The 17,313-nt window shown below is 41.6% G+C and overlaps 2 protein-coding genes across 3 annotated transcripts; both read right to left on the bottom strand.

Moving 5' to 3' along the window:
• Window positions 1-3,559: 3,559 nt before the first annotated feature.
• LOC110508165 (homeobox protein GBX-1-like) lies at window positions 3,560-5,827 on the bottom strand. Its single transcript, XM_021588604.2, has 2 exons — window positions 5,174-5,827; window positions 3,560-4,638 (listed from the first exon to the last, which is right to left on the bottom strand). The coding sequence occupies exons 1-2, from the start codon at window positions 5,619-5,621 to the stop codon at window positions 4,124-4,126; spliced, it is 963 nt and encodes a 320-aa protein (XP_021444279.2). The 5' UTR covers window positions 5,622-5,827; the 3' UTR covers window positions 3,560-4,123.
• A 2,492-nt stretch (window positions 5,828-8,319) lies between these two features.
• Window positions 8,320-15,782, bottom strand: asb10 (ankyrin repeat and SOCS box containing 10). 2 transcript variants are annotated; one of them, XM_021589211.2, is made up of 7 exons: window positions 15,193-15,782; window positions 13,116-13,383; window positions 11,514-11,739; window positions 11,189-11,371; window positions 10,955-11,050; window positions 9,504-9,617; window positions 8,320-9,410 (listed from the first exon to the last, which is right to left on the bottom strand). In XM_021589211.2, exons 1-7 carry the CDS (start codon window positions 15,530-15,532, stop codon window positions 9,225-9,227), a joined length of 1,413 nt encoding a protein of 470 aa, XP_021444886.2. In that variant the 5' UTR covers window positions 15,533-15,782; the 3' UTR covers window positions 8,320-9,224. The 2 variants fall into 2 exon arrangements, with proteins under 2 accessions (XP_021444886.2, XP_021444887.1); XM_021589212.2 differs by lacking the exon at window positions 15,193-15,782 and adding an exon at window positions 13,574-14,085.
• Window positions 15,783-17,313: the final 1,531 nt, after the last annotated feature.

Here is a 17,313-nt window from a genome sequence, read left to right as displayed (position 1 = left end):
TTAACTGCAAACGCATCCAACAAGTTTGATGTAGTCATTGCGTGCAATGAATATTGGTCGAAATATTACATTTTTGTCAAAATGTAATACACAACAGTAAGTGAATTTATCAAAAAACGTATGACACCTTCGAATGGGGGGACTACATACAAAAGGTACCATTACTTTCTAAACAGTAAAACAGATATGTATGAAAATACCCTCAAATGAAAGGTCACATTCTGTACTGTCGCCTCGTATAAAACATTTGATCTCAAATCCAAAATGCTGTAGTATAGAGCCAAATTAAACATGTTTAGTTTACTGTCCAAATAAATATGTAGAGAGTGTATGTACTATGGCATCAATAGAAAATACATTGCATTAAACTCAAAGGCCCATCATCTCCTAAACATCTACAGATATAGAGACAATCACAAGAGCTTGAAAACTCTTGCAGTAACTGCAGTATTACAGCAGGGTGTACATCATTGTTCTTTAATTGTGTATAAGCTCACCTAGTGTGAAATAGCTATAACACTCTGATACTATGTCATCTACTTGAAATCCAGGATTAGTCAGCTTTTAGGACAATATTAAATCTTCCATCACTGGCCCATGACAACATCCATCCTTATATCACCATCCCAGTGTCACAATCTTGATGCATGAAGTGGACAACAAACAAATGACTGCACATTGCCACGGTTGGTCAGATGGCAATGCTACTCGTGCCATTTGATGGTCACTCTATGCAGTTGGGCTGTTGAGACAAATATCATGGTCGAATCCGACAACAGGCCTTAACATTAACTTCCCCTTAGCCTTATTGTGGGTTAGAGGCTGGAGGCTGTGGTGCTCAGATATCTTTTCAATTCAATCACTGAAGTTCAGTCATGGAAGTTCAATGGCAGCCTAAAACAGATTATTATTGTTTCCTCGAAGGACATAAGGAAGAAATGATCTAGCTCATACAATATGTCTGATGTTCAGTTTAAAATACAGTTGTCCTAGAAATGTGAAGCCCTATCTCTTCCTTCCATCTTGAGCAGTATGTTGGTTTAAAACTGTGAGCTGATTAATATAGCTACAGTAATATATTATAATATCAGGATCATAGGAGCCCCATTTGGAAACAGTTCAAAGAGATATATTGTGTCCAAACTCACATCCGGCATCTGAGGCCAGCGGAGGTTGAAATTTTGCCCAGCCTACCATGGTCCCCTCCCTTTAAGAAACTTTGCAGGCACACTTTAACCATAAACTAAAAACCTTCAATTGCCATGCAAAAACTACCCTGGATTGAGAGAGAAAACTAGAAAAGCAGACAAAGGATATCCAAGGAATTGGGTGAGCCTAAACAAATTGTGCATCATAACCGCCTTACTCTCTGGTAACAATACATCTATTGGGCTTTGTTTTTGTGTCCTTTTGTGCCAGGTAGCCTAGTGGCTCCACGATCGAATCCCTGAGCTGACAAGGTAAAAATCTGTCGTTCTGCCCCTGAACAAGGCAGTTAACCCACCGTTCCTAGGCCTTCATTGAAAATAAGAATTTGTTCTTAACTGACTTGCCTAGTTAAATAAAGGTAATAATAATAATATAAAATTTCAAAGAGTCATTTGACAGAGTCAATTATAGTTTTGTCATATGATGATGCATGTTGCATGATGACATCCACTTTTTTGTGTAGTTTGAATAGCTCTAGCTCCCTGTAACGTTGTGTGCAGTATGTCCCACTGGGCACACACTGGTTGAATCAACGTTGTATTCACGTAATTTTTATGAAATTACGTTGAACCAACGTGGAATAGACGTCCGTGCCCAGTGGGATGTGTCATTGCCTCCCCGCGACAACTCTGTTCCCTCCATTAGCACCTAAACACGAGAACACACATCGAACATTCTGGCGTCATTGGAGGTTGAGACTCAAAACATTCACTCTCGACCCACAACTAGCAGAGTTGAAGTCTCTTCAACAGCTCTGGTAGATTTGAAGTCGAACATTAATTAACCAACTTTTAGTTAATTGTTTTATCAGTAGGCATTAATTGTATTCTATTTAATTTAAATATTGTTATCTTATCCGTTGACCTATTTCCGTTATAGGCTACCTAATCATTGCCGTCATGATTGAGATGACTTCAATGTGACAGCAGCAGCAGAAATGCAAAAACAGGTGTCGCTAATTAGCTTAATTTCTTGACTGGATTCAAATATCGCGCTTGATAACTCCGTTGACATGTGGATCAGTTACTGCAGATAACACCTGCAGGAAATCTATTATAGCCTAAAGTTTTTCAAACCAACCCATATCTTGGATATGCTCTTTGCGCACATGTAAATACTATAACAACCACAGTAGCCTAAATGTAGCCTAAAATAAATAGTTTTTACAGGTACACCTGTAAAAAATAATTGATAGCTTTTTAAAATTCTCTTTGTTCCTTTCTTAGGGTTGGCATTGATGGAAATGTACCAACTCGGATATCAAATGAATTACTTATACATCAAAATAAGTTAAACTTTTCTCTGTATTTATGAGTTGAGACCTGCTGGCATAAATAACACACACACACACACACACACACACAGGGTCTTGTACAACTAACCTTGTTGGGACACACAATTCAGTCTGATTCAAAATCGTATTTTTTTTTTTTTGCGCGCGCGGACACACACACAGACAGTGTTCACTCTCTATGGTCTGGTCTCGTCCTCTCTTACAGTGATTGATGTTGAAGTTCATTACGACGTGTAGAATATGACCGTTCTAATGGGGATCCATCACTCCACCTTGAGACAACATGGCCCCCTAAAGAGAGATAAATGACTGCTGCTTCCAGTCACAAAACCCTGTTCTCTCCCCTTATTCTCTCTTGACTGCTTAATAAGAACCTTCATTTGAATGTAGCTATCATCAACGCCTATATGGAGAACTGCTGGACTTTGCATATAGGCGAAGCTGCATATCATTTCATATTCATCCTTTTAGTATCAATCGTCCACTTATTTATCCAATATTTTTTCAAGACCTACAATATACAGTAGTATTACATTGCAAACTAACCCAGGCCTAGTTTGCAAAAATGTATTCAGATTAATGCTGGCTAGATATTACAGGTGTACAACACAGAATTGTAATTTACTTACAAGCTTACTATTCGAAATCAATAACATCTGATTATTAAAGCCTATAAAGTGGCATTGCAATCGAGTTGTTCTTTTGGTTAAGTCTTATAATTTATAAAGCAAAACAAATATTTAGAGATTGATCAGATTATTTGAATTGTCATAAGTATTGTTGCAGTTAGTCCTATGGTATTATAATCAATTATAGTATTATTAGGTGTTGTTGTATTTGTTTATTGTTATAGTTAATGTTTTAGTACGCTCTTAAAATACACTGTCATGTAATAGCCTAGTGATATTATACTTCATGAATGAGAGGCAAATATATTCTATAGACAGAGAGATGACTGATCATTTTCTGAGAGCAGACAGAGGCTAAACACAGCACAAATCACCATCTCTAAAACTACAGCTTAACCAGCAATAATAATGCATTTAGATAGATACATTTAATATAAATGGATTTATTAAATCAATATACTTTACAGTATTTCTTTGTTTGGTTATTTATTTTCCTTCACATCTTTTTTTTCCACAAACAGCTGGCGAATACAATTCCTACAGTGGCCTACCAAAATGAAAACGTTGTAAGGTACATGCAACATGTGATAAACAAAACGGTACCAAATACGATAAATTTGAAATAGCTTCACCGAACGAGTAAAGCACATGCAGATAATAAACCTAACATTTATAGGCCCTAGCTAGATATAAATATTTTAGAAAAGAATTTTTACAATCTCATTTCATAGTGCATGTCTGTGTCACCCGACACATATACTATTTACAAATTAACAAAACAATAAATAAAATATGAGATAGGCCTAATTCGACAAAATTAATTAATCTGCGGAGAGAAAACATATTATCCTTAGTTGTCCAGTTGATATGACATGTCTCTTGATGTAAAGTAATCTCGCTGACCACAAAATGTCATCCAGTTTTTGTGCTTCATGCATTTAACAACCCATAATTTTATTTTGTCAAAATGAGTTTAGGCCAGTATAGTTCGTCATGGCCTTGTTTGCTCTATCTGTTGGTGCTGACTCCTCACCGCAAACCTGTTGACGTGCACTGGGATTGGGACCACAATTTTGGGGTTTCTCACAGGCTCTCCAGACCTGTTATTCACGTTGCCAGCTTTGATTCTTTTCCATTTGGCCCTACGATTCTGGAACCAAATCTTGACCTGCACCTCGCTCAATTTAAGTGCGTGTGCTATTTGAGAGCGTTCGGTAAGCGAAAGGTACTTTTTACAATGAAATTCCTTCTCAAGTTCAAGTAGCTGCTCGCTTGTAAAAGCTGTTCGTCTCCTCCTGCTCTTCCCCACTGAGCTTCCCGGCGGTAGAGCTTCCTGCGACCCGGGTTTTAGTTTACTCTTTTGGGATAAAGCACCACAGTTGTTCCCATCGGATACGCTTTCGTTTTCGCTGTCAACGGCAGAGCTGTCCTCTCTGTCACTGCAAGCCGTGTCCGCTGATTTGAGGTCCAACTTCTCATCGTCTGAGCTGTACAATTTAGTCTCACCTAAAACGTGCAAAAGAAGAAAGGAAACATACATTAGAATCAATTAGTTTGATCCAATACAAGTTTACCCCACAAATGTAGGTTAAATTAACGCAAGTACACATTATAAATACAGAGACTACAAATGTCTCTAAAATAAAAATGGAATAGGCCTGTTTTGAGTTTTATTTCTGCTATATTTTCGTCAAAGGAAATGAGTAGGCCTATTACCATTCATAACAACCCTATGAATTAACGTGATATTACATAGCATACCTAAAGGCTAAGTCAAGATCGTTAGTGATTAAGAAATAGATTAGAAAACAGTGTGTCACTAACTTGAGTTAGGCTAACCTATTCGAGTTATTGCACATTTCAAAATGGTGGTTTGTTATGAAACTATGCGTTTGTGGAGATTTCGTAAACCTCTGGGAATTAGATTAGATCCAACTTCTAATTCGGATGCCGCTAGCGCGTTTTACCCAATAGAGGTCTCAACTTGCCAACCTAATATGGAAGCGTATGGACAGAGCAGGGACACAGGCAGTGAGCTTACCTGGTATAGTTTGAAAAGTTTCCGAGAAGTTGAGTAAATCCGACCCCTTGTCCCTTCCATGGAGATCATCTGAGTGTGGGCTCTCCTGTCTCCTCGTTCCAGGGTCGGCACTTAACCGAGGTCCGGGGAGCTCTTGGGGAGGATAGAAACTATCCGGCGGATCGGAAAAACTTGGCAGTGTTGTGGTGAGAGCCACCATGGACGGCATCCCCTGTCCCAAACTCGCACAGAATGTGTTGGTAAGACGTCCAGCGAAAGATGCCAACGGCGCCAAAGGAGGTATGCCAGATGGTAAATGTGAATGAGATAAAGATTGAGGAATCATTAAGGGTCTGTATGGCATAAACATCGGGTAGCCCGTGTAGAGCAGGTGTCCCGGGCGAGGTTGCGGAGTTCCTATCAAGGAGTCAATCGAAAACGCCGTCCCTTGGCCGCCCGGTCTTTGCATTGCGAAGAAAATTGTGACTATCTTTATCGAAAACTCAGGCGCTCCTTCTTTCCCTCAACAAATAGCCAAACCTTAGATTCGATGGTCGAGTGAAGTTAAATGTCCCTTCGCTTTGATATTATCCGGTGGACTAACCAGCTTCTCCGAAACGTCCTCAAGCTTATTGCGACCTGTCGTTTTCTTGTTTTGTGCCCCCTCCCTATACCTCTATTTGTCACACACTGAGACATAAACACACACGCTCTACCCCTCCCTTCACATCTCTCTCTCTCTCTCTCTCTCTCTCTCTCTCTCTCTCTCTCTCCCCCGCCCCCTCTCTCTCCTTCACACACACACACACACACACACACACACACACACACACACACACACACACACACACACACACACACACACACACACACACACACACACACACACACACACACACACACACACACAGAGAGAGAGAGAGCTTGAGAGGAATGAAAGGGGGTGTTACCCTGGGGACTCATCCATCTTCTTCAAATTACGCTTCATTTCCTTATTCAGCTTCTGACTTTTTAGTTGCCTTGAGAGGCGATAGTTTCCCAGTGGATACCGAATAGACGGGTCGCCCCCCTCCCCAGCCCTCCACCACCTTTGCCCAGTCCACATTGACTGGAAGCGGTGTGAGAGACTGCTTCAGCCCTTCCCCTTCTATAATCGTTGACCACACCAACCCAATCAGCTATTATTAATTTTGATTGATGATAAGTAATTACTTTGGATTCAAGGTACGACATAAAACAACGGTGCTTTTGTTGAAATGTTGGGACGGATGGCATCGGAGTGGGGAGGGAGGAGAGGCAGATGTTTTTCCTCTTTTGAGAGAGAAAAGCTTTTCTATTCTCCCGGGGTAAAACAATGCGTTTGGCCGTAGAAAAGTGCGGTAACAATTATTCCCTGGAGAGAGATATTCTGTACAAAATTAGATTCGGATTAAATACATTCATGTAAGGTCAACGGCAATTTTTGAACGAGGCTGCGCAGTTTTGAAAAGTGTCATTTGGAGACATTTAAACTTTATTCGATTCAAAATGCAATATGCTATTAAAGTGTTGGAGGCTATGGCTGTACCATTAAAATAGTGGTCTATGTAAACCATTTAGCATGATTAAAATAGACCTAATTTGAGAATGCATCCTAAACGAATTGCCAATAAAATATGGAATAGTTAGGCTACAATTACGCGTCATCAATGCGCGCTTTCAGGGTTTTGGCCACTCATTTTCTATATGCTTGTAAGTCTCTATTAAAATCAAAATGTGTAATGAGGAAAAATCACTTTTCTCTTTTCTTTTAAGTGTTGATTTAATCGGAGATAATTTTACCGTTTAAATGTCAATCCGTGATGATGATTAGCCCCTATTGAGTCCTGGGGACGCGCTTGGCACTCCAACTGGCCGTCTGATTGCATGAAGACATAAACATATCACCAACCGACTCTGATTAGCAATGGAGGGCCAAAGGATGCTAATTATTCTTATAATTGCAAATGACTCATTCAGCAGCACCTACCTTTGATCTATTGAAACCAGATAGCTTTCCTCTCTCTCGCTCCTCTCTCCCTTTCTTTTTTTTTTTAGAGTGGACTCACTTCTGATTGTATAGTCTACAATCAGAATCTCCCCATACCCTATTGAACAGATATAACACATTTCTCTCGGAAATGTGATACTTTCTGCATTTATATCCATTAGATTTATTATTGGTTTATTTTATGAGTTAGGAATCTAAAAGTTTATTTGATCAGCTACATTTATTATCAGGCTATTGTAATAGTAATACTATTGTTATAGCCTAGTTGCTAGTATATGTCAATAACAACTGGGTGATGGACTTTCCTTGGAGCTTTAATGTCATGTTTATTCAAGTTCTAACATATTGCTAATATATCATTTATTTCAAAATTGTAATATTTTTCGTTGCAAGTTTACTTTCTTTTGATGTGGCTTATAGCTCCTCATGCGCTAAGCACATTGAAAAGCGTAGCTAGTTCAAGAGCCGCAATGTGGCAGGTTCATTACCCAAGTCAGCATCTCGTCTCCGTGTCACCACCCTCTGTCACGCAGGTCATTCTCCCCAAGTCGGGTGGTTGGTATTTAAAAGGACGCTACTTCTTTCGATCCCATACAATCACACAACTGGACCTCACCACATAATTATCAACTGGAAACGCTTAAGTCACCTAAGTGGTTTTACATCGACATTTCTGTGATTTAATTCAATCACAAATAATGTAAAAAATACTAAGCTACGTTGCATTATATTAAATTCATGTTATTTTATTCTTTTTTGTTTGTTATCCATTAAATTGTTGTCGATCCCACTATTTGCTAGATTAAAAAACATCGATCGACCTTGTTGCTAATTTTGAACACAATAGCTTACTGCTTATTCAAGAGTTCATGATTTATGTCCATCACTAGCGTGTTGTATTTGACTGAAACTTTTTGTAATATAAGATAACCAGAGTCTTTGCATAACCGTCTCTCAGATTTGTTCTCATGAACTCTTAATAAATAAATAATAAATTAATTGAATAATTTCCAAAATTACTAGTCTAATGCCAGTGATATAAAATAGGCTTCTAATAATTTAGCCTAATTAAAATATTCGGACAAATACTCTGACATAAAGGAAAGGAGTTAACAGCAATACACATGTATCACATACATTTGTTCATTTAGGATTTATTTAAAAAAGTAGTAGTAATTCTCAACCAAATACTTACTATATATCCATAAAATCATATTGACATTGATCATACATTTTGTAATATTTTTTTGTTATTTAGCAGACGCTCTTATCCAGAACGATTTACAGTTAGTGCATTCATTTTAAGATAGCTAGGTGGGACAATCTCCATTACATGACAAGGTGCTTAGCCAAACAATAGTCTTCTATTTTTCTCTGAAATCAGATCATTTTGGAAAAAAATCTCAATATCAAAATATGTAAACGATGTCCTTGTACTCCTTCAACGTAAGATTACTTTACGTATGTACATTTCAGTGCCATTGATAGCACTACAAATAAAAAAGGTTACACGTGACGCTTCTTTAACAAATAAAATAGAAAAAAAAACAGGAAGCCAGCCATCCAATAAAGTACGTCTCATTTGTCGTTTGAAGACCACAGCACCGCCTTGTGGTGACTCAGAATAACACGGTTCTGCTGTAACGCAAAATAATTTTGAATTGTCAACGAAAATAGTAATAAAATGAATACAATCAATTGTAGAGACACAAATGATGTCTAAAACGTGTTTTGTCATATGTTGTTGTAGATAATGGTATCCATTTACTGAACACTACTCACACCGCAATCTCGAGGATAATGGATCCAGGAGCAGTAGTACTTACTGTAGTACCACCATCTGTAGGTCTATGATGATGATCCTCCTTCTGTGTCACTCTGCAAAAACTAATATTGTCACAGACAGACTGAATTCCTAGTGTTTGTCCTGAGTGTACATACAATACAGAGCTCCATATTGCTGGGCATTCTAACCATATCATACCATGTATCACCATATATTTAGTGTTTAGGGCTTATATACATCCTGGCTCTATCTCTGACTCAGTGGACATAGTCTCTGAACTCCAGCAGCAGGAAATTTTTGATGAAGGTGGGCAGGTCTAGCTGTGGCACCACCTTGTGCACGCGCCCGTCTAGGTAGTTCCTGAACTTCCATCGAGCCAGGTGCTGTAGGGAGCGAGGGGTATGCTGCAGGGAGAAGACGGATTCATAGAACCCCTTGTGTTCCTGGAGGGAGAGATAAACAAAACACTCAGACAGTTAGAGTCATATTATATCAGCATAGAATACCGTAGAATCACTATGATTCGAGAAACGTACCTTAAACATCTCAGGTGAAACAGCCTCCACCCAGTCATCTGTGACCTTGAGGCGGTCGTACGCATTCAGAAGAACCTCAATGGTGCGTGGGGAGACACAGCAATACTTTAGCACCTGAAAATACATCAATGTGTCATGAATACCACGTTGCTTAAAACTAGAAACCAGATGGGCTCCGTTTGCACAAGCAGTTCAATTCAGTTAAACATTGGCCATTGGCCATTAGACCAATCAGATAAGCTTTGAAAAAGATCTGATGTAAAAACATCTGATCTGATTGGTAAGAGGACCAATTAGTGGACAAAATATCAGAATTGGGCTGCCTTTGTAAACAAAGCCATGGTTCTGGATACTTGGTCATGTTAAGGAAATAAACAATAGCTTATCATTTTTCTAGCCTATTTTCTAGCCTAAAACCTTACCCTTCCAGGTGCACATTAAATATTCCCAATTGTATAATTGCAAAGGGAACAATTGCCTGCATACATTTTTTATATATTTTTAACCAATTCTCATTTTTGTGATCTCCTAAGAAACAAAAATGAAAAATGTTGGATTTAGGAGGTTGTGACTTATGACTCATCAATAGAATATAAGAAATAAACTAAAGTAATTAAACACTTGGTGAGATGAACAGATTGGTCTACCCTCTGGGGGTTTACTGGAAATTATGCAATTAGTGCTAATTAATCTCCTATTAACATTCCCTAATTAGGAGTCAGGCATTTTGTTCCAGAGCACGTGGTGGGTTCAGTGAATAGTAGCAGACCTGTGTTCAAATACTCTTTGCAATCTTTCAAATACTTTCAAGCGGTTGCTTTAGCCTGCCTTGAGTGCCAGGTGGGAAAGGTTTGCACGAGACTTTTGAATTGGTTCCATCGTTTCAACAGGCAAGCACAATCAAGCGTTTCAAATGATATCGAATATTATTTGAACCCAGGTCTGGTTCATTGAATTGAGGTAGTTTCTCACAGTGAGAACATTATTTCACGTTGAGGAGAGAAAGAAAGAATTCAGTGAACTGTTTTAGTGTTCATACTTTATCTGTTCCTTCTCAACTGTACATCCTGTTACAGTTATATCATTGGCTGTTTACATCAACAACAATTGAATACTGACGATTTCATTTAATTACACTTTTATGAAATATGAACCAATCTGTTTAACCGCAGGTGATTTCTGCATAAATGTACAGTATACACAATCATGAACACTTGAATGACTGATTGAATGCACAGCAAGATTACACAATTACAAAACATGTTCAAGATGTATTGCCAGGTTCTTCACATCTTTTTTTTTTTTACTCCTACTCCTAACATAAAACACTATTCCTTCCCTAGTGCCTGTGCCCTTCACTAAATAAAATTAATACAATTAATAAGAAAATATTACAAGGCCCTAAGCAGTTGCTTTTTCCGCTTATAGTTGTGGCCGCTTCTGGCTCTTACCTCGGGCAGTGCTCCAGGCCACACCCTGATGGAGCCGTGGTTGAGCAGAGAGCGAACTACCCTCTCTGGCTTGTGATCCGCCTTGTAGGCCACCACCTTCAGAGGACCACAATGGAAATGAGGTTGGAAACCAGTTTTCCTGATTGATCCTCAATCATGTTCAATGCATTGCATCTACATGTGTGGCTGAATTGTGTTTTTATATGTCAAATAAATCCAAATTTGAAAAAACACCTTGAGGACGTTTTGCATGGGGGCGTTTCCACTGTAACACATGGTGTTGACACAGGCTCCGTGGGCCAGAAGATGATCCACCACGTCCGGGTTGACGTTCTTACAGGCCATGTGGAGCGGGGACTGTTTGTCCTGGTCCTCTGTGTTGACGTCAGCTCCCGCCGTCAGCAGCAGCTCACATACCTGGAGGACAGGACACACAGAAGGGCTATGCACACCCCAGAGCCGAACCAAGGCGAGCCAAACCAAGCTGTACTGAATATTACTAACCCCAAACGACCACATTAAACAAATAACACAACAATGAATTAAGTAACTCGCACACCTTGGTGTAGCGTTCCAGATCGCCCTTCTCCTGTGGTTGTGAGCAAGCGGCGTTGAGTGGCGTGAGACCATCGTCATTCCGCTTCTCCAGGGCGGCGCCGTAGTGCAGGTACAGCTCCGTGTGACCCGGGAGCCCGTTCTGTGCCGCCACATGTAGCGGCGTGTTATCCTCGCCGAGACTCCGCCCATTGATTGCAGCGCCAAACTGGAGCAGGTGTTTGGCACACCTGTACATCCAGTTACAGAGAAGGGCCATTGGGAAATAGAATTGAAAATGAATGTAATAATATTAATTTTGATCCTTATTACCCTAACCCAGCTACATGTCCACATCCCGGTTCAACTGTTACCCTGGCCATCACCCTAACCCGAGCTTCATGTCCACATCCCGGTTCAACCTTTACCCTGGCCATCACCCTAACCCGAGCTTCATGTCCACATCCCGGTTCAACCTTTACCCTGGCCATTACCCTAACCCAGCTACATGTCCACATCCCGGTTCAACCTTTACCCTGGCCATCACCCTAACCCAGCTACATGTCCACATCCCGGTTCAACCTTTACCCTGGCCATTACCAGCAGCATACCACCCTGCATACCACTGCTGGCTTGCTTCTGAAGCTAAGCAGGGTTGGTCCTGGTCAGTCCCTGGATGGGACCCCAGATGCTGCTGGAAGTGGTGTTGGAGGGCCAGTAGGAGGCACTCTTTCCTCTGGTCTAAAAAAAATATCCCAATGCCCCAGGGCAGTGATTGGGGACATTGCCCTGTGTAGGGTGCTGTCTTTCGGATGGGACGTTAAACGGGTGTCCTGACTCTCTGAGGTCATTAAAGAACCCATGGCACTTATCGTAAGAGTAGGGGTGTTAACCCTGGTATCCTGGCTAAATTCCCAATCTGACCCTCAAACCATCACGGTCACCTAATAATCTCCAGTTTACAATTGGCTCATTCATCCCCCTCCTCTCCCCTGTAACTATTCCCCAGGTCGTTGCTGCAAATGAGAATGTGTTCTCAGTCAACTTACCTGGTAAAATAACAAATAAATCAAATAAATTACCATAACCCTAGCTTCATGTCCACATCCCAGTTCAACCTTTACCCTGGCCATTAAACTAACCCGAGCTTCATGTCCACATCCCGGTTCAACCTTTACCCTGGCCATCACCCTAACTCGAGCTTCATGTCCACATCCCGGTTCAACCTTTACCCTGGCCATCACCCTAACTCGAGCTTCATGTCCACATCCCGGTTCAACCTTTACCCTGGCCATTACCCTAACCCGAGCTTCATGTCCACATCCCGGTTCAACCTTTACCCTGAACCACAACCCTAACCCGAGCTTCATGTCCACATCCTGGTTCAACCTTTACCCTGGCCTTCACCCTAACCCGAGCTTCATGTCGACATCCTGGTTCAACCCTAGCCCAAGCCTCAACCACAACCCTAACCCTAAACCTATTTTCATGTCCATATGCCGGATTCAACCCTAACCATAGCCTGAACCACAACCCTAACCCTGGTTAAACCCTAACCCTTAACCACAATCCTAACCCTAACCCAGCCATGTCTTAGAGCAATAAAATTGGTTGGTACAGTACTTACACTAGGGACTCAGGACTGGTGCACACATGCAAGGGCATGAGCCCATCTTCACTGACAGCGTTGGAGTTGGCACCATGGGACAGCAGCAATTTTACACACTGGGGCTGGCCATTCTGGCAGGCCTCGTGGAGGGCAGTGCTGCCCCCAGGGGCGAGGTCTACGCTGGCCCCGCGCTGCAGCAGGTGCCTCAGGCAGTCAACAAACCCCCGGCCGGCTGTAATGTGGAGTGGGGTTGTCAGCTGCTGCTCATAGGTCAGAGACCACAGTCCTGGAGAAGAAGAACAGGGTCGTGTCCTTAAGGCATGCAACTAAAAACGTTTTAAAACGTCTTGCAAGGGAAAAGGAAAACAAGCATTTGTTATTGGACAAGTACAGATAGTCCCTCGCTGTTTTGTTCCTTTTTGGTGGCTAATGAACCCCCTGTGAACAGGTCATTTCAAACAAAGGCATTGACGTACTCAGGGTTCTATAGTGGTGCCTGAAGTTCTTCCACTCCTCAATGTTGCTGGTGTCATAGATGGCATCGATGAGGTCTTCACACTCAGGTTCGTCCATGATGCTAATAAGGGTCAGGTCATCCCCCACCAAAAGACAGTTCCAGAATTGAAGAACATAACCTGTGGCCTGTGCCGTAGCGATCACATCATTGCGGTAGCGCTTTGGAGGCATTTATGCAGTGCAGGTTGAGTCTGCGCTCAAGTGGTAATAAGAGTAACAACTGACTAGTCCGATTTTGTTTTTTCTTCTTCTTTGTAGCAGTAATGGCGGTTTCTCTCTCCTGAGGTAAATGTTATGCTGTTCTGAAGCTTGTTTGTCCACAGGGGGCTATTTCGGGGAGGCCCGACGGCAATGGCGTTATGTGATATTTTGGATGGCCCATAAAACCCTGCAGCCACTGCCCGGGTGGCGCAGCAGCCAAATTACTTCTGTGTCACATGTAACAAGCTCACTCATGCTCAATCATTTTCATGCTACCAAACCCCTTAGACTGGACAATGGAACTGCTTACAGACAAGAACACACAGTTGCTATGTTTGTGACTGACCACCTAGCCACAAGAGAATAACATTGGACAGGTGTGTGGATGGAAAATCAAGCACATGACTAATAAGTTGGCTTCCTTTTGGAATGTTTCTGAAGTAAGTGGTGGACTGTATCTATAAATAATGTATATAAATAATATTTTGATACTGCCATGGTTGTTAATGATCGCAGGATTACAAGCATTTAAAACAGGGCAAGGGATTTATCCTAAGGTATGATGGTTGGCTTATGGGCCTTTGAAAGTGTCTGTCAGGAAAATATATACCATTTGGCATTGGTACAATGTTCAGACTCCAATGTAATTATCTAATTAAGCTTATTAAACAGATTCACTTCATTCTGAAATCGGTCCTTTTTTTTTTTACACACAAAAGGGTTTTGTATTCATTTCAATAAAGACAATGAAAACCCCTCATCAACAATCACTGTCTCAAGTCTAGAGCTTGGAGACAAGCAAGTAATTATCATCATGATGCCAGTTCCATTACCACTGATTATATACATTAATCTCTGCAATTACCTCAGACATATGTCATAATAGTGACATATAAGTCATCTGTCACCGTATGTGACATATAACTACAATCGTTAAATGTAATTATTATATATATATTTTTTACATATTCTAATACAGTGGTTTCCAAACTGTGGGTTGAGGGTGCCAATTCAGCCGCGCAGACTACCACGCAGACTACCGACCGCGCCCGTTGCCACGTCACCTGTCACGCCCACCCCTCATAAGCCCCCTTTTTGATCCAGAAAAATGTGTCACAAATCATTTCAGAATTATTTCACAAATCATTTCAGAATTACCGTCCATTTCCTAAAACTGGTCACAAGAAGCCATACTCAAATCGAATGTTTTGAGGAAGACGGTATTATCCATTTATGTTTGACTTCTTATTTGGTCTGCGAATGTTTTTGTCACCGCTTCTCCTTGTGGTGGGTCTCGACTCAAAAGACACCTCAATTGGTGGGTCACAAAGCAAAACATTTTGGGAAACCCTTGTTCTAATAGGACCATGTTGCTTACCTTCCCCCCTGGCAACCCAGCGCATGTCCCCTCCCTGAGGTTCGATGATGAGGTTCGACGTGACACCCCTGGGGAAGAAGCGCTGCACAGCGTCCACATCCCCAGTATAGATTGCGTTCTGGATGACCAGGTCATGGCACACAGCTGGGGGTCTAACATAGGTGCAGGTCCTCGTAGGTGCAGGGCCTACCCTGTCCCTGGCCTCTTTCTTCAGCATGTAGCCGTTGAGCTGGTGGCTGGCTAGCTGCTTCTTGTACTTGTCTCTCTCCAGCATGTCCTCGTCCAGCTGGAGGGAGCGCAGGGCCATGGGGGTGAAGACGAAACTGCCTCCTCCCGACATGTTGGACGATTGGCTGACTGGCTGGCTTCTCGCTCAGGATAAGAGAACCAGAGTGTGTGAGGGTAGTCAAAGATCTGGTTGAAATGGTTCTTTCTATGTGTCTCTCTCGCCCTGTCTCTGTCCCCCTTTCTATGTTTCTGTCTCTTTTTCTGACGGACTCTTTCAGTATTTCTATGTCTCTCTCTTTGTCTCTGTGTGTCTGTCTCGTGCCTACTCTCTGCCTCCCAGCCATTCAGTGGCGTTGTTTGGATATCTAATATGAGAGCCTCCCTGCAGCATGAGCAGAAGGGCTATTTTTACCATCACTCACATGGCAACTTTGCCTCCCCTTGTAATCTATAGCCAAAGTGTCAAGCCTGTTGCCCCTGTATTTCGATGTGTCATAAGACTGTCTCCAAACAAACCAGAAATTGCCTCAGTGTGTTATTGGAAACCTCCATGATTTCAGCCACAATATCACATATGATTTTAGAGAAAGTAAAATTGTCTGGTTCTCCTTTTTCAGGGGAAAACTGCTCTGTGATTTGACAGTGACTGGGATAATTCCACACACCACAATAACATATAGGGTGAGTGTAACTCGCATGAAGGTCAAGTACCTTCCTTCTCACTGGGTCTGGTGAAATCAACCCGGTAGAAACAAGCAGGGTCATCTGGTTCATTGTAGAGTAAACTATCCATTGCACTGACAAACAGATCATTTTATTCATTTGCTATATTTATTTTATTTATTTTACCTTTATTTAACCAGGCAAGTCAGTTAAGAACAAATTCTTATTTTCAATGACGGCCTGGGAACAGTGGGTTAACTGTCTGTTCAGGGGCAGAACGACAGATTTGTACCTTGTCAGCTCGGGGGTTTGAACTCGCAACCTTCCGCAACCTTCCGGTTACTAGTCCAACGCTCTAACCACTAGGCTACCCTGCCGCCCCGACGCCCCGATATATTCTAATGACAAAGGTAATATGTATTTGCAACTGACATGCAACAGACATACAGTACCAGTCAAAAGTTTGGACACAGTGAGGTGTGAGGTGCAGAGTAGGTGAATGGATGATCTCTGCATGTGTGGTTCCCACGGCGAAGCATGGAGAAGGAGGTGTGATGGTTTCATGGTGCTTTGCTGGTGACACTGTCAGTGATTTATTTAGAATTGAAGGCACACTTAACCAGTATGGCTACCACAGCATTCGGCAATGATACTAAATGACAGACAGGACAATGTGTATTTTCTAATGGTGTTTGTTACGAATCCCTTTTGGCCCGACAGTCTAGGGGGGATGGTAGTGAGACCCGTAACATAACTCATGTAAATTATAATTGTGACAAAGTGAGTGTGAACGAAATAACCACGACAACCGAAATAATACCGTCAAACTCAGGGTTTATTTATAAACACACGGTAATGGGGGGAGCAGGAAAAGGGGCTGAGCTGGACCCAAGGAAAGAAACAAATATGCAAAAACACCCCTAAGCTAGACTAGCCTACTTTAACAACAGCTAACTAACTAACAAAAAAATACAGTGGGTGGTCCGCCCAGTTCTAACTAGTGTTTTTAAACAAAGTTCACCTACGGGTAGTGTATGCCCATGGGCGACTTGTCTTGGTTTCCCCCCTTTTCCCACCAGCAACAAACAAACACCATAACCAAAACAATACTCACAGGAGATGAAAGTGATTTGGAGGTGCTCAAACAAAAGAAGAGGTTAATTAATACACAGAGAACGAGTCAAACACAGAGCTCTACCAACATGGCATTAACAAAGAGATTGAGCTACC

Source organism: Oncorhynchus mykiss, chromosome 28 (assembly GCF_013265735.2).
Source record: "Oncorhynchus mykiss isolate Arlee chromosome 28, USDA_OmykA_1.1, whole genome shotgun sequence".
Lineage (NCBI taxonomy): Eukaryota > Metazoa > Chordata > Actinopteri > Salmoniformes > Salmonidae > Oncorhynchus > Oncorhynchus mykiss.
This window is presented reverse-complemented; position numbering and strand designations above follow the sequence as displayed.